At 37.5% G+C, this 15,949-nt stretch overlaps 2 protein-coding genes across 2 annotated transcripts; both read left to right on the forward strand.

Moving 5' to 3' along the window:
* Positions 1-1,581: 1,581 nt before the first annotated feature.
* On the forward strand, positions 1,582-6,222 carry LOC134797146 (general odorant-binding protein 19d-like). Its single transcript, XM_063769394.1, has 5 exons — positions 1,582-1,695; positions 2,256-2,423; positions 4,435-4,552; positions 5,250-5,334; positions 6,126-6,222. The coding sequence occupies exons 1-5, from the start codon at positions 1,642-1,644 to the stop codon at positions 6,133-6,135; spliced, it is 435 nt and encodes a 144-aa protein (XP_063625464.1). The 5' UTR covers positions 1,582-1,641; the 3' UTR covers positions 6,136-6,222.
* A 2,079-nt stretch (positions 6,223-8,301) lies between these two features.
* LOC134797144 (uncharacterized) lies at positions 8,302-11,812 on the forward strand. Its single transcript, XM_063769391.1, has 5 exons — positions 8,302-8,383; positions 8,955-9,125; positions 10,399-10,516; positions 11,163-11,248; positions 11,715-11,812. The coding sequence occupies exons 1-5, from the start codon at positions 8,333-8,335 to the stop codon at positions 11,730-11,732; spliced, it is 444 nt and encodes a 147-aa protein (XP_063625461.1). The 5' UTR covers positions 8,302-8,332; the 3' UTR covers positions 11,733-11,812.
* The last annotated feature ends 4,137 nt before the right edge of the window (positions 11,813-15,949 follow it).

The raw sequence follows: 15,949 nt of genomic DNA on the forward strand, positions 1-15,949 counted from the left end.
AAGTAGTAAGTACAGTCCGCAACTCCGCCACTATACATCAATTAGTAGCGGATGATACAACGCGCCAAACTGCCACTCCACTCTGGTCTGGAATACTTTTCCAAATAGGGATAATTCTCTACAGTTCGCATGTACCGACTATTGATTTGGCCGACTAGCCGACTAGCCGACTAATCGGCGCTCGGATGGCCGATTAGTCGGCTAGTCGGCCAGATCATTAGTTTTGTCTAAGTTCGGTTCAGATACACTTAAAAAAACAATCGTTTTACCCCTTTCGTCGCGCTATTCATCATAATTATTATGGTAACGCTAAAAAATAAAATAAAATAAATAAAAAAATCCAAAGGCTATATTTCATACGACAGTCGGACATAAAAAGAACAACACGAACAAAAGTTTTCGTGAGCACCCTAAAATATAGGAATTTCTGAATATTTGCTGTTTATTTCATTTTGGCACGTTTTTCTGACACTTATAAGGTGCCGACTAATCGGCCAATTTTGCCGACTAGTCGCCGACTAATCGCCGACTACAAATGAGGCCGGATATTCGGCTTTCCCGACTAGTCGGCGACTAGTCGGTACATCCCTAATTAAAATGTATTTTTTTGTTAAGTTATTAAATAATGATATGTACCTAGTTAACCTAGTACCTACCTAGAGTAGAGTCATTTTTATTTAGTCCATTCTATAGGTAGCTAAACTATACTTGGATGACAGCACATATATATTATATTTATAATTTTCTTTGGAAATGGCACGTTTTTTTCTCACACAATCATATTTATTTCGATATCTGCATACCTATATATTACTTACACTTTATAAAACAAAGTCCCCGCCATGTCTGTCTGTTTTTGTGTATGTATGTTGGCGAGAAACTCAAAAACTACTGAACAGATTTTCATGCGGTTTTCACCTATCAATAGAGTCATTATTGAGGAAGGTTTAGGTATATAATTTGCTAAGGTTTTGTGTAACCTGTGCGAAGCCGGGGCGGGTCGCTAGTTTGTAATATTTGTAAGTATAGATGTGCCTGATGTGCAATATTTTTAAAGCGCGTTGGTGACATTACAAATTCCCGGAAGATTGTTAGTTCAATTGTTACAATGTTTGCCCTAATGGGTAGGTATATATGACAAAATACTACCGTGAAACATATTTAATATTAGTTATTATATGAATACTTAAATTAGTACAACATAGCAGGTTCGCTTTTGAATCCTTCATTGTGTACAGATTTCCATCACATTGAAAACTGTAATAACGTCTCTTGCAACATGTGGTAATTTATAAAGGGTTTCGGACTTTTGAGTAATTTTCATGGAAAAAGGGACTCTAGTGCCACAGCTCTTATGTAAACAACAGCAGTATTTGTATGGGAAAAACGTCAAAAACGACGTTAACGCCAACTGCATTTAAGGTTATTTTTCCATAAAGTGACATAGTTCACAAATAGGGCTTAATATAACACATTTTGCAATAACCCCTCAATTATGTGAGGTGTAAATCGTCCTCTTTGTGTAGCGGCATCGTTATTATCATAAAAGGTATAAAATGGATTATTTGGAATACTTTACACATTTACAGTTTGGGTTTATAGAGTGACAGTTTGAATGTGATTGTGTCATCGTCAGTCACGATGAGTTTCAGAAATGTTATTGTTTTTGTTACGGTGTGCGTTAGTTATTCGATGGTATGTCACATGACATTTTTTTTTAAACGTAATACGTAAGGTGGTGGTACTAGTGCCCGACATGCTAATGCCCAATAGATGACACCCTGCTGTCACCTCTATTGACAATGACTTAAGTTTCAAGATGACATGTAGTGGGACCGCGTCGAGCACCAATACCACCACCTTACTTTTTTTCTTTATTCATTGATTAAATATAATATTTAGACTGATGCCTACATAAACAATTAATTCCTTACTACATAATTATAGGTAGAGTAGTAGTATGTAGGTACAGTTGTCATCAGATATATCGGAGCGGCCAAGCTTTTCAAAATATCTGTGAATTCTGAATTGCACTTTAACGTCTAGAACTCTAGATAAGAGTTTTTGTTCAGATATTTGTGAACACCTTGACCGCTCTGATATATCTGATGGCGAATGTAAAGAACTATGTAAGTTTGTATGACCATGCGTGTATTTTTGTCGTTGTATTACAGTGACACTGTCACCAATTTCTCACCCAATTTAAGGGTTTTTTTGTAGAATAAAGGTTAAATAGATAAATCAATATTTAACAGGCATCCAACGTCACGGACATTAAGCTGAAGTATCTCCAATACGTGTTGGAGTGTGCTACTGAGCACTCTGTGTCCACTGAAGAAATAAGGGATTTGGCCACACATAGGGTGGTGAAGGGCGACAACATCAAGTGTATGCTGGCTTGCGCCTATAAAAAGACTGGGATGGTAAGTTTTTACCGACATTTACTTTTTGCAACATGTAAACGTTTCACCATGTTTTACTATTGTATCATACTACAGGCCTAAAGTTAGGGTTAAATGTGTGCCTATCTTGCCTAGGCATTGTTACTTATTCTGTGGCCTAGGTATAAAAGTCGTGTTGCTTGCTCTGGTCGAACATACCTCTACATTAATTTTTCATCGGAAGATCAGCGCTGGCCAAATAGCAACACGCTGAGGTGTAACCATTTCGTCGCACAATATACTGTTTCTTATTTACTATATCTGCTTTTTACTTTTAAGTAAATACCTAAAGGGTCAACAACATTCTTAGTATAGTATTAGTTAAGGTTATCCGGACTTTAAACTCTTTAAAGCCTAATATTCGTGCTTTTTCTTTTATAGGCATGTTAAAACCTTCTAGGCAGGTAAATACTTCTTAAAAAATGTGCCTAAGATTAAAATTTTAGAAAAATGTATTCAAATCGTTAACTTTTCTTCTTATCGCCCACAGAAAGGACGACAGTTTTCACGAACGTTTTTGACCCTAGAATTTTATTTTATTGCTGCGATGATCATATTTTTTTCTCAACATAAGCCACATAAAACCGGCAAGTCGTTGCAATAATAACATGTTTCAATATTATCTTATTCGCGCATCAGAAGCTAGAAAATCACTATAGGCATTACTTAGGAAGGTATATCAGGGCCGCAAGGTAAAACAGACCTTATTGTTTCATATCAGAGGCCAAAGTTCGATCTCATTATTCATTTACAAGGTCGGAGATGTCAAAGCAATTACACGGTGGTGAACACCAGATAATAAAAACAGTCATGAATTAAACCTCAGTAGCTTAATTTTGCAACAATATTTTCCTATTGGATTTAAAATAATGAGTAGGTACCTACATATGTCGCCACGTGTTATATTAGAGAGTTTCAACCAAATTGCATGCTAGATGGAACTGTTCCAAAATATGTGGTAAAAATCCTGGATTAATAAGATCTTTCTGGGGATTAGGTTCATTCGCTTCGCTTTAGTTTAGGGTATTCAACAATCCTCTCTCGACGAAATATTGCATTTAGTATTACCCTTGCAATACAATCTACTATTACACACGGGTCAAACAGATCACTGTGTTATGTCTTTCCTGTAGACATACACAAGAGTTAAGGGCTATAAAATCATTGCTTACATGCCCACAAGCTGTTAACTATTGCCCACAGGAGAGTAAAATGTACTGTTCGCGCGAACACACTAGTTTTCTCTCCTGTGGGCAATAGTTAACAGCTTGTGGGCATGTAAGCAATGATTTTATCATAGTTCTTTAAATAAAAGGAGGACCTTTTCACGTGGATAAGGGTTAAATAAGAAAATTAACCTTTATAGCCCTTAACTCTTGTGTATATCTACAGGAAAGACATAACACAGTGATCTGTTTGACCCACACACGAGTACCTATGCAGTAATATACTTTTGATGAAAATAAAAACGTTTCAAAGTTCTTATTTTCCACTCCACTAATATAGATAAACATTTATCATGTAAGTCTTAGTTTTACTATAGCACATACTAAATAACTTACGTTCCTTTTATCAAGCTTTTGTTTGAGTTTCACCTCTCCCGTTGTCAGTAGGTATGTAAGCAAATCGTTGAAGCTAAATTAGACTCATCTCCTATTTTTCCATTGAGCTAAATCTTCACATATTGAAAGCTTGTAAAAGTTGGGAGACAATTGAGCTGATCTGATGATGCTGATGGAGAACAGAGGTGGTCATAGGAACTAAGAAAAAACAACGCACCTTTGTCTTAGATTTCTGTTAAAATTGTCTGTTTTGACCTTTTGACTTGACTGTTGAAAGAAAAGTAGCTGTAGGTAGGTACAGCCAGCAATAAAAGCTTGCATCAAGTGAAATTATTGACAAAAAACTAGTTAGGTAGGTACTTTATTCGTTTTTTCTGCATGCGACAGTAAACCTATTTTTTTTATTTACCTGAAAAACTCTCAATTTGCAGACTGACGAAGAAGGCAAACTATCAGCTGAAGGAATGAAAGAGATTGCAGAGACGGCGTACCATGACGATGCGGAGAAAAAGAAGAAGAGCGAGGACTTCACCAAAACTTGTTTACGTGGTAACCTTCGTTTATTTATTTTAATTGCACTAGAAAAAACATATATACCTATTAGAAGGCGGCCTAGCGGTAAGAGCGTGCAACTTGCAATCCGGTGGTCGCGGGTTCAAACCCCGGCGCGAACCAATGAGTTTCTCGGAACTTATGTACGATATATCATTTGATATTTACCAGTCGCTTTTCGGTGAAAGAAAACATCGTGAGGAAACCAGACCAGAGTAATCCCAATAAGGCTTAGTTTTAAAAACTAGTGCCCACGCCAATTCTTGGGAATAGTTGCCAAGCGGACCCCAGGCTCCCATGAGCCGAGGCAAAATGTCAGGATAACGCGAGGAGGATGATGATGCACTAGAAAAAAAAAATCTAATATGGGGAGATTAAAACAATAATATGAGGATTTAGAATGCAATAATTACCAGTGTAGTAAGACCAAACCAAATAAAAGATTTTGGAATCCCTACGGTGTGGTATATAGAATACTAGCTAGAAGCTACAGCTACAGCTACATAGAATCAGAAAGAGTTAAGGATGACTTACGTTAGACCGGGCCGTGTCCGGGCCGGAGCTTCTGGCGCTTACTTTTCTATGACATGAAAGAAATTCCATAGAAACCGATGCGCCGCAAGCTCCGGCCCGGACACGGCCCGGTCTAACGTGAGTCATCCTTTAAAGCACTCATAAACATATATTATTGCAGTAAACGAAGAAGAAATCATTGGAGAAAGGAAGGAATGTGAAAGAGCAGCAAAAATCTTCAAATGTGCTGCCGACAATTTTGATTCGTAAGTCGTAAATTGTACTTTTAGAAATAGAAATAGAAAAAAATTATTTGGCGTAAGAAACATACATTAGGTTGTACATCAAGTTAAATAAAGAAACATACACCAAATAGGATGCCGCTCAGCATAAGCAGTGTCTGTAAGACACGGCGCTGGTTTTAAGGGCACCCAAAATTAAAAACTAAAACTTAAAACTAATAAACAGAAACAGAACACGTGTGAGAAAGAAAGAGAGAGAGAGAGAGAGAGATATCACAAATATTTCTTATAGTTTACAAATATATAAGTTTTAAACTGTGTTGGGTTGCGAGTAAATACTTTTTTAGGTTGTACTTAAAAGAGGTAACGGATTTGCAGTTTCTGATTGGTGGCGGTAAATTGTTCCAACACTTCGTTGCTGCACTTGCAGCATATCGGAAGCTGCCACGAAAAGCGGACGTACTATGTTGAGTAACGTTAAGTTTGAGAGCACCTCGTACATGACCTTTCGAAAACTTTAGTTTTTCATATAGATAAGACGGCTGTTTATCGCGAATTACTCCAAAAAGCAATGATTTTGTCATTCACGCGCGTAAACATCGCCCATCAAGTCAGAATTAATGAGTTTTAGAACTTTTAGATAAGTATAATTTGGTATAATGTACTTAGTTATTGAATCAGCATCTGAAAATCAAAAACGTAGACAGGTACAAAAAATGTAAGCCCGATTTTTATCGTTGCTGTAATTAATACAGTACCTATGTCCATCATTACGAGTTATATCATTATTAACAATTTTTGTGTTCTTGTTTCAGCGCTGTATGATTTGGCGGTGGGAAAAATACGAAAAAATTACTATTATGAAATTACTTATTACCTAAGTTGGAAAAATAAAACTGTAGATTTCGAGTATTTAGATTACTAGTTTTTTATTATTTTTTACAATAATCTCTTTGGCCTGCTCGGAACTTCAATTGAAGTAGGTACTTACCTATCTAATCTTCATCGAGTAGCAAGCTCCTGTTTTGGTCGGTCCCTTAGGTTTGGTAAAAATCGGACTCACGGGACTTCCATCTCGCTGAGATTTTAACTTATTTGACTTATTCTTCCCCTGCCTCTATACGACCACATCTCAGTGTATGATTACTAGCGACCCGCCCCGGCTTCGCACGGGTTAACAAATTATACACAAACCTTCCTCATGAATCACTCTATCGATGACCGCATGAAAATCAGTACAGTAGTTTTTGAGTTTATCGCGAACATACAAACACACAAACAGACAGACGCGGCGGAGGTCTTTGTTTTATAAGGTGTGTAAGATTGCATCTCCAATGATCATAAATTTTGAGATGTGGCCGTATAGCAGGCAGGGGACGTGTTATCCACGATGGAAAATATAAAATGAAATAGAGTTGTGTATGACGCATGAAACCTGACATTTACTACAAGATGGCGTTCTTATAGGGGTGCTATCTTGTCTATCTAGTTTTCTAGGTAGGTATATAATAGGCTAGGCTAGATGACAAATTTTCATTTACGATATCAATCGATCAGGTTTGTTTTTAGGATCAAATATCTATATGGGACCCATTGCAATAAAGCAATACAAAAGTCAGAAATGATAGCCAAAGTCGCGAAACGCCCCTAACAAAACGATAAGTGACCGTGACGTCAAGGTCACTGAGAGTCCATCTTGAAGTATGGACTGTATGGAAAAAACAAGATAATTGCGTTTTTGTCGGTGAAATATTGCGTTTATGTACATAGTTGCTACACAATCTTTTTTTGGATAAAATTTAAGGAATCGAATGGTATCCTAGCTTACTTATTACAGTTATTACCTTCTTGGAAGTTAAAAAAAAACTTGAATTTTGGAACTTTCAGGTCCTGTATTTTTGTATTATTTCCATATATTATTTAAATATCCACGTTATTGTGATAAATTGCTCATTTGCTATCTATTTTACTAGGTTTTGTTATAAAATTCAACATGTGTCATCATTCCTATTATACAATCACGATTGTTTTTATTAGCCTGTTATTGCGTCCCACTGCTGGACAATTTCCCCTAATTCCACGACTCCCGTCCACGCAAGCATCCGGAAGCACAAGCATCCGGAAGCACTAAGCTTCCGGATGCTTGCCGCAGACGTGACCCGCCCAGTCCCACTTCAGCCTGGCGGTCTTTTCCCCTTCGTCAGCTATGCATGTTTTGGAGCGCAGTGTAGTGGTGTTTCAGATGCGAATTTTAATTGTTGAACCAATTTGTGTTTCAATCTAACGTTTAACCGCGTAAAATATAGGTATCGTTTGGATTTAGTAAATAACTAGGTACTTAAATTACACATTTTTACCTATCAAGGAATGGTAAGCGGGTATTCAGGTTGGTAGGTACCAGTGGCGGCGCGTCTAGATAGTTCGTAGGCAAGCCGTAGCTGAGTTGCCCTTTCTTTTCTTCATAAGTTTAAAGAGAATGGCCCAAGAGCCTGAATATCAGACAAGCCGATGAGAATCGAGTTCTATGGACGCTCCGCCACTGGTAGGTACCTATTTATTTTCGGGTAAGGTAGGTAGGTTCCTACTTATTTTTGTGTAGTTGGTAATATATGGTACTCAATAAATGCATGAAATGAAAAAAGATGGGTATCACAGCATTTAAAATAATGGTGTAATCATTTCTCTTCCGATATTTAACGACATAATTTCAGGTTTTCAGATATTTCAGCGACCCGGCAAGGTCAATGCATTATGCAGATTGTTATCAAAATAAACTGACGGCACGAAATTCATGATTTCATAGGTAGGTACCTACTTAAATTAAGATAAATATTAAAATTATAAATAATAGGAACGAAATATGGTAGTTAATTATACTTTGAAATACAGTATAATTATGTCTATAATAATTGCGATAACATCTATTTTTGAGGCTTATAAACTGAGCGCTTATGTTTTTATATCATTATATTTTTATATTTTGTGTGTCTGCAGTAATCTAAAAGAATAAAATATAATAAAAATGTTCTTGAACACGCTGTTTGTGCTGGTACTTTGCAGCAGTCATGCTTTCGTAAGTATTTTTGTCTTTTTTTGATTGATGTACCTATACTTATATTATCTTTCAGCAGAGGAGACCTTTGTACCGTATATTTGATATAGAGCCTTTCTCTGACAGATATGTTGTATATGGGTCACTTATTTTATATGTTCCTTAATCCTACTTATTTTTATGGTAACAAAGGTGTGTAGTATATATTTGCCCACTACCGCCATCTGTATCTACCTAGAGTTAGACCAAGAAAAATCTGCAGCGATTTTGATAGCCCATGCTACTGCATGGGCTCAATTGTACTCAATTGTTATTTTAAACGTCAAACTTCTGTGAAATTATGACGTATAAATAACACTTGAACGTCTTGCACTGCGTGGGCTATCGAAATCGCTGCAGACTTTTCTTGGTGTAAATTTAACCTACTTGGTGCTGACTGTAGAATTAAACAATATCAAAAATTCTGGGCGACATCGACATCGCAGTATCTTAAATGTTATTAGGCACTGTTACTGTGTGACTGTACTAAGGTCCGATGTGATGTGGCCTACACATCAAAAAAATCGGTTGACTGTAAGTATTCATGTTTTAGGCCTCCATGACAGACGAGGAGGTGAAAGTCCAATTTACGAAATACGTAATGAAGTGTCAGAAGGACCATCCCGTGGAGATGACCGAGTTGATGGCTCTGCAGAGCATGAAAACACCGACTAATAAGGAGACTAAGTGCCTTCTGGCTTGCGCTTATAGGGCTGAGGGTACCGTAAGTTGGGTTTTACAGTTATTAATTAGTTATAAGTCTAACATTTTATTAAGTAGCTAACTAATTGGCGTATGTGTCGTCTCATAGTTTTAAGTCAGGTCCGCACTGAAAACCAGCGGCACGGATTGCCGCGGCATTATGCTGTCCTATTTTAGCGTCCATAGCTTTTTTATGTCTGTGAAAAGAATACATATTTTGTATATGTAATATGTTGTGGCGTTAAATAAATGTATTTTTTAGGGTTCCGTACCCAAAGGGTAAAACGGGACCCTATTATTTAGGGTTCCGTACCCAAAGGGTAAAACGGGACCCTATTACTAAGACTTCGCTGTCCGTCCGTCCGTCCGTCTGTCACCAGGCTGTATCTCACGAACCGTGATAGCTAGACAGTTGAAATTTTCACAGATGATGTATTTCTGTTGCCGCTATAACAACAAATACTAAAAACAGAATAAAATAAAGATTTAAATGGGGCTCCCATACAACAAACGTGATTTTTGACCAAAGTTAAACAACGTCGGGAGTGGTCAGTATTTGGATGGGTGACCGTTATTTTTTTTTTGGTTTTTTTTTTTGTTTTTTTTTTTTTTTGCATTATGGTACGGAACCCTTCGTGCGCGAGTCCGACTCGCACTTGCCCGGTTTTTTTCTTTCTTTCTTAATAGTCCTAGGACTAGGTACATAACTAGATACCTAGATGACTAAGTCGAAAAATCTATCAGCCTTTCACTTTAACAAACTCATATAGTTTTTGCATGGATCCATCATTTCGTATGAATTCATTTTGTATAATTTTGCGTTACGTATAAAACAAACTAAAAATAGTGCATTAATTGGTTCTAAATAAAGAATTATTATTTAATAGTAAAAATAGGTATAAAATCTATAATATAAATACGTACTTACCTCGAATCTGACAGTTGAAGTAAATAGATATCGCTCACTCTTTGCTCAAATTATATCATTTTACTGTCGGTTAAGGTAGAAGTACTAGTGCTCGACGCTGCACTAGTATTCGACATGGGCACTTTATGTCAAAGTAATATAGGTTAAATTTGAACGGCGCAGATTTTTCTGTATTCAAATTTAATCCTTGTCACTTTGACATAAAGTGCCCATGTCGAATACTAGTGCAGCGTCGAGCACTAGTACTTCTACCTTAGTCAAAGCATGGTCAACATTTTCAGCAAACAACAATAGATATAGGTCTGACTCTGACCATGGTCTGACCTTACGAAGATCTATATAATGCCTTCCTCTGTTTCTTTTCCAGATGAATGATAAAGGAATGTACGATTTGGAACATGGCTACAAAATTGCTGAGGTGACGCAGAAAGGCGATGACAAAAGAACGGCTAATGCGAAAAAATTGGCCGATACGTGTTCAAAGGGTAATTTGATTTAATACTTCTTATACAGGATGATTGGAAATTCGCCGTATTCCTTGAAAGGGGTTATTCTATGGGTCATTTGCTATGATTTAAGTCCAGTCAACAGTAACAATCTTTTTTTATTTCACGTAATCAGTAGTTTATTGGCTATTAGATGAATGCTTTTTTTAATTCCAAATTTGAGTAGTTTTTTCACAATTACCAGTTTTTAGTCGAAAGGCGGGTTTTTTATACAAAAAATTAAAAACTCAAATAACTTGAAAACCAATGAGTTTTGACCCCTGGTTGACTGGACTTAAATCATTGCAAATGACCCATAAAATAACCCCTTTCAAGGAATACGGCGAATTTCCAATCATCCTGTATAAAAAAGTAATATAGACAGCAACGAACAAAAAAAAAACAACACAATAAGCACAATAGGGTGTAAGCCCAATAGGGTTATCCGGAGTTTTCAAGAGCTAAGGCTGTAGTGGCTTTATTAGAACGTGTATTATAATTAAATTAGGATAAAGTTATACTTACCTACTTATTCTCAATTTTCAGCATTGGTAGTTTTAACGGGTATTTTGTGTGTTTATGGAACGGCAGATGTATATCCGGTAGGTATATTAAAAAAAAATTACCTTTGATATTTTGTTTCTAGTTAACGACGAGTCAGTGAGCGACGGTGAAAAGGGATGTGAAAGGGCTGCTTTGCTGTTCAAATGTGTCGCTGAAAATGCCCCAAAGGTACGCAAACAGGAATATTTCTAACGACTGTATTTTATACATATTACATAGTAGATACGGTAGATACTAATAAGACCAGGCGGTCTAGCATAAGTTGCGTTCTCGCGCTCGAGTCCATACTAAAAGTCGCGCTTGATGTATGGATAGAGTCGCGCGCGAGAAGGCAATAAAATTCATGTTAGACCGCCTGGGGTAATTCGTATGCTGCCTGCTATACGTACGGTATGGCCACATCTCAAAATTTACGATAATTGGACCTAATCTCCAATTTGCTTGTCTCTTTATACGAATTACCTACCAGAGCCTGTCTTGGACCTTAAAGCGACAATGTGGTACCTTTTACTTAAGAACGACACGTTTGCTGAGAGGGTCGAATGGATTTACCCGAGTTAAACGACACAAATATGAAACCTATTAAAAAAAACATATTTTTGATTAGGTATTGATGCCTTTGTTTCTTTTACAGTTGGGCTTCAAAGTTTAAATATTTCAACTATTACAACTAAACGGGAGAGGAACCGAATGCAGTTTTGTACTCTTACTACTCTTCAAAGAGGTATAATAAATGTCTGTAATTAATATAAAAACAACATGACTGCGTATTTATTGTATTTAATTTTGATCACTTACATCCTCAGGCACTAATTGTCCCACCAAGAGCGAGTAAGCGATTAACTATCGGCGATTTTCTCGCCCCGGAAACGAAGAAAAGATTAGGATCCTGTGTTAGTAAAAGAGACATATATTAATAGTTCATCGCTGGCTGTTCACACTGCCGGCGAGAACACTTGCTCTACTAGTTTGTCGCCGCGATAAGATAAAACTAGCTCAGCGGTACTCGCTCGGCGATGCTCGCTTCGTAGTTAGAACTCAAGCTGCGAGACCAATCAGTCTGCGTGTTCGGCTACGCTGCACCGCCCGACCGAGTGACGCGAGTAATAGCCCGTCGCACTCGAACACTCGCCTATAGCCGAGCGACAAAACTATTGGAGCAAACACTCGCTTCTCGCCGCTCGCCCACTCGTTTCTAGTTTATCGTTCTACTCGCTTATCGCTTATCGTCGGCGGTGGGACAAGTACCTTATTCTACAAATTATAAATCATTTATTTACATACAATATATATACAGTGGTACTACTAAACTAAATTAATAACTAGCTTAAATCTAAAATAGGCCCTTGAGGCATTGTACCAAGGATGCTGGCGGCATTTCCTCGCTGTATCGCAATGCTGATACGTTGTGCGAGGTAGCCGCCAGCTCTTCGGTCACCAGTTACGTCAACCAGACGCTTCGCGATTTCTGCGAACAACTTATGCGCGCTGGGACCCCATGGACCTAGAGTTTCAACTCCAAATGGTACAAAATGGTACTCTCTGCCGAGGCTCTTATATTTCTACAAATTGATATTCAACCGAAAAATATGAACCCTTCATAGAAAAACCAAATATTTTAATTTTTGTTTATAGCGCCATCTAAACTGGCGTTGTGACATTAGATTGTGGTTGATATTGAGGGAAGTGAGTGCAGTGTGTACCGGTTGTTGAGCTTGTTACGCAGCGTTTGATTTGTATTTATACCCATAGATGGCACTATGGTGCTTGAATTGTATACTGTCCCATTAATGGTACATACCTAGGCAGGCGTGGCTCACTCCGCGATTTCGTCGCTTTGCTACAGGTAGCTAAAAGTACATCCGTTCCGCCCCAATTGTGGGGAAAGCCATAAGCCGCGCGTGGCGCTGTCGCCACCTAGCGGCCATATCTGTGCTAATCGTAACAGACGCGTTTTGTCAGAGAGTGAGTCTTCTGTACGTCAAGAAGGGAACGGTAAAAATATGGGTGTAGACAACTTACTCAAAAATATGTCCCCTAGTTCTTAATTCACTGACATAAGAGTTATGGGACATATTTTTGAGATGATTTGTACACCCATATTTTTACCGTTGACTGTACCTAGTACTATTGTTTATTCTGTGACCTAGGTACCTATTAGCAGCAGATTATGACATTTATGACATCCCTCAATATTCCTATGACACCAGTCCATTAAAAAAATGCATGAATATTTTATGCGTAAAAAAACTCAATGAATTCCATACAAAACCAGTAAGGGTAACATTGTCATACAAAAACGGCTTTGGGAGAATGAGCCGTGTGTGTTTCACAGTGATCCTATGGTGATCAGAAACCAACATTAAGAATAATAATTATCTGGGGGCAGGGCAGTGCCCCCGCCAAGTCGAGCAAAACAAAGACGCACGGCCGTACCATCCTTTTCCCGAAGCGATTCAGGCGATTTTCGACGTCCTGTATTTTTGTGCTGGCTAAAGCTAGAACCCTGAATTTTCAGTGACATATAGGGCTTAACATGCTTTAGATATATTCTCAAAAACATTCAATTTGACCTTGTAGTTTAAGAATTATTGTACGTCAAAGTTCCTTAGTTTCGACACTGACACACTCACTCACTCACGATCATCATAATTCTAAGGTACTTCTAGCATACCCACAAGCTTCAAATATTAAACATACGTAGTTTTCAGCTTATCAAGCCATAGAAAAAATAAAAATATTGCAATGTCAGTCACGTTTTAAAGATTTAAGAACTGCATAAGTAAGTTTGTAGTCCCATATAAATATATGGTATTACAAAGTTACTGTTGCAGTTCCAACAAATACTAGGTGAAGTAAAGGTCTGTGATGTACGATGTGAGTATGAAGATGTGTATATGTAGTTATTATATGTGTATAGTACGAGTAGGTATGGTATGGCTATGAGTATGGTAAGGATATGAATATGGCATTAGGTATGAGTGCGGGTATGGTGTGGGAGTTGTAGGATGGGTACTTGGGTATTGAGTATTGTATGAGTACAAGTATAGTTTGGTATGGCCATGAGTATTGTATAGGTATGAGTACGAGTATAGTGCGGGATGGTTATGTGATATGAGCTTTGATAAAAGTGGTAGCTGACCTACAAGAAGTGGTACTCGAAAAGAAGGACTACCTACAAAAAGAGATGAGATCCCATCAAAAACATTACATGTAAAAAGATGCAAGTCTCGCAATGCAATTCTTCTACTACAAAAAAGTTTTGAGATGTTATGTGAAAACAAGTCGGTCATTTTAGTCAGTGCCAGGGGGTGTTAAACCGTATCAATAAGATATCTTTAATTTTTAATACATATAATGACTTGGCAATCGCACATAATGCTTTACTCGTACCGTAATCGTAAATATGTATAATGCTCAAACTGCATGCGATTAGCGCGCTAGCGTTACGTTTAATAATTTTTATTAGTTGACGATGATCCTTGTGTCATTATGCAGCCGTGCGATGGCCAAGTCATTATACGTATTAAAAATTAAAGATATCTTATTGATACGGTTTAACACCCCCTGGCACTGACTAAAATGACCGACTTGGTTTCACATAACATCTCAAAACTTTTTTGTAGTAGAAGAATTGCATTGCGAGACTTGCATCTTTTTATTACATGTAATGTTTTTGATGGGATACATAATTGTATTCCTAATTTTCATGAACGTAATCTCTGACGATCATTATAGTAGTAGTAGTAGTACGTTTTAGGTTTGATTTAAGGCAAATTTATAATGTATTTTATAATTAAATAAATAATATATCTTATCTTAAATAAGTGAAGCCCTAATTACTAGGTACAGTTATCTTTATTCTAAAAACTTTCAGTTTGCCCCTCGTATAGATATAGGTACTAAGATAGGTATTCCACATGTCCAATGTCAGGTGGAGTATCATAACTGAATTTATTAATACAAAAAAATTAAGTCGGTTAATAAAATACCTAGGTACTTAATTATAGAGTTAGACCAAGTTGGCAGCGATTTTGATCGCTCAGCACAGAAAACGTGTAGTGTAGCCCAGACTGCAAGTAAATTAAGAACTATAAGAGCGATTAAATTTGAAATTCTAACTGTAAATATTGCGAGGACTAAGCTTAATTAAATATAAAAATATAACTAAAGCCTGTTGTTTGAGCCAACAAAGAAAATCGTATAAAACATTTAAAATTCCTCGGGTCAAAATTGTCATAAGTACATAATATTTCCAAATTAACCCCACAACCCTCTTCCTCTCCGACCAATAATTACGCACACATACTCACACACACCTACATATCCTGATAGATCTTGGACGAGTTTTTTCAACACCGGCGCGAGCGCAGCGCACACATGCGAACAACCAACCAATCAGGTGCTAACTTCATTCAAAACTACACGCGACATGCAACTGTCTTGGACCCAACTTCACTCATTTCGCAAGCTAAACACCGTATGATCGGTACGCGCAGATGACGTTCGCTATAACAATTGACAGTTTACAGTTTGTTTAGATCGTTTTATCGAGAACTGTTGACAAAACTGTGTGGCTATTAATCTGTTCGGGTTTTTATTCGCATAATGTTTGTGTTGTAGTGTGTGCATTGTGAACTTTTTGGTTTAGGTTTTGTGTGTGTTTTTGGGAAGTGTTTTGGGCTATTGAGGGAGTTAAACAGTAAGTAATTGTAAATACATCGTTTTGATAAGAATTTATTATTTTACAACACTTGGTAAATCTTTACTTTATGGACCCACGATTTTTGGGGTGGGGAGGGGGGGGAGGGGGGAGGGGGTGGAGAGGGCTACCCCCCAGTCCAACCCCCATGGTGAGGAACCCCATGG

Source organism: Cydia splendana, chromosome 14 (assembly GCF_910591565.1).
Source record: "Cydia splendana chromosome 14, ilCydSple1.2, whole genome shotgun sequence".
Taxonomy (NCBI): Eukaryota; Metazoa; Arthropoda; class Insecta; order Lepidoptera; family Tortricidae; genus Cydia; species Cydia splendana.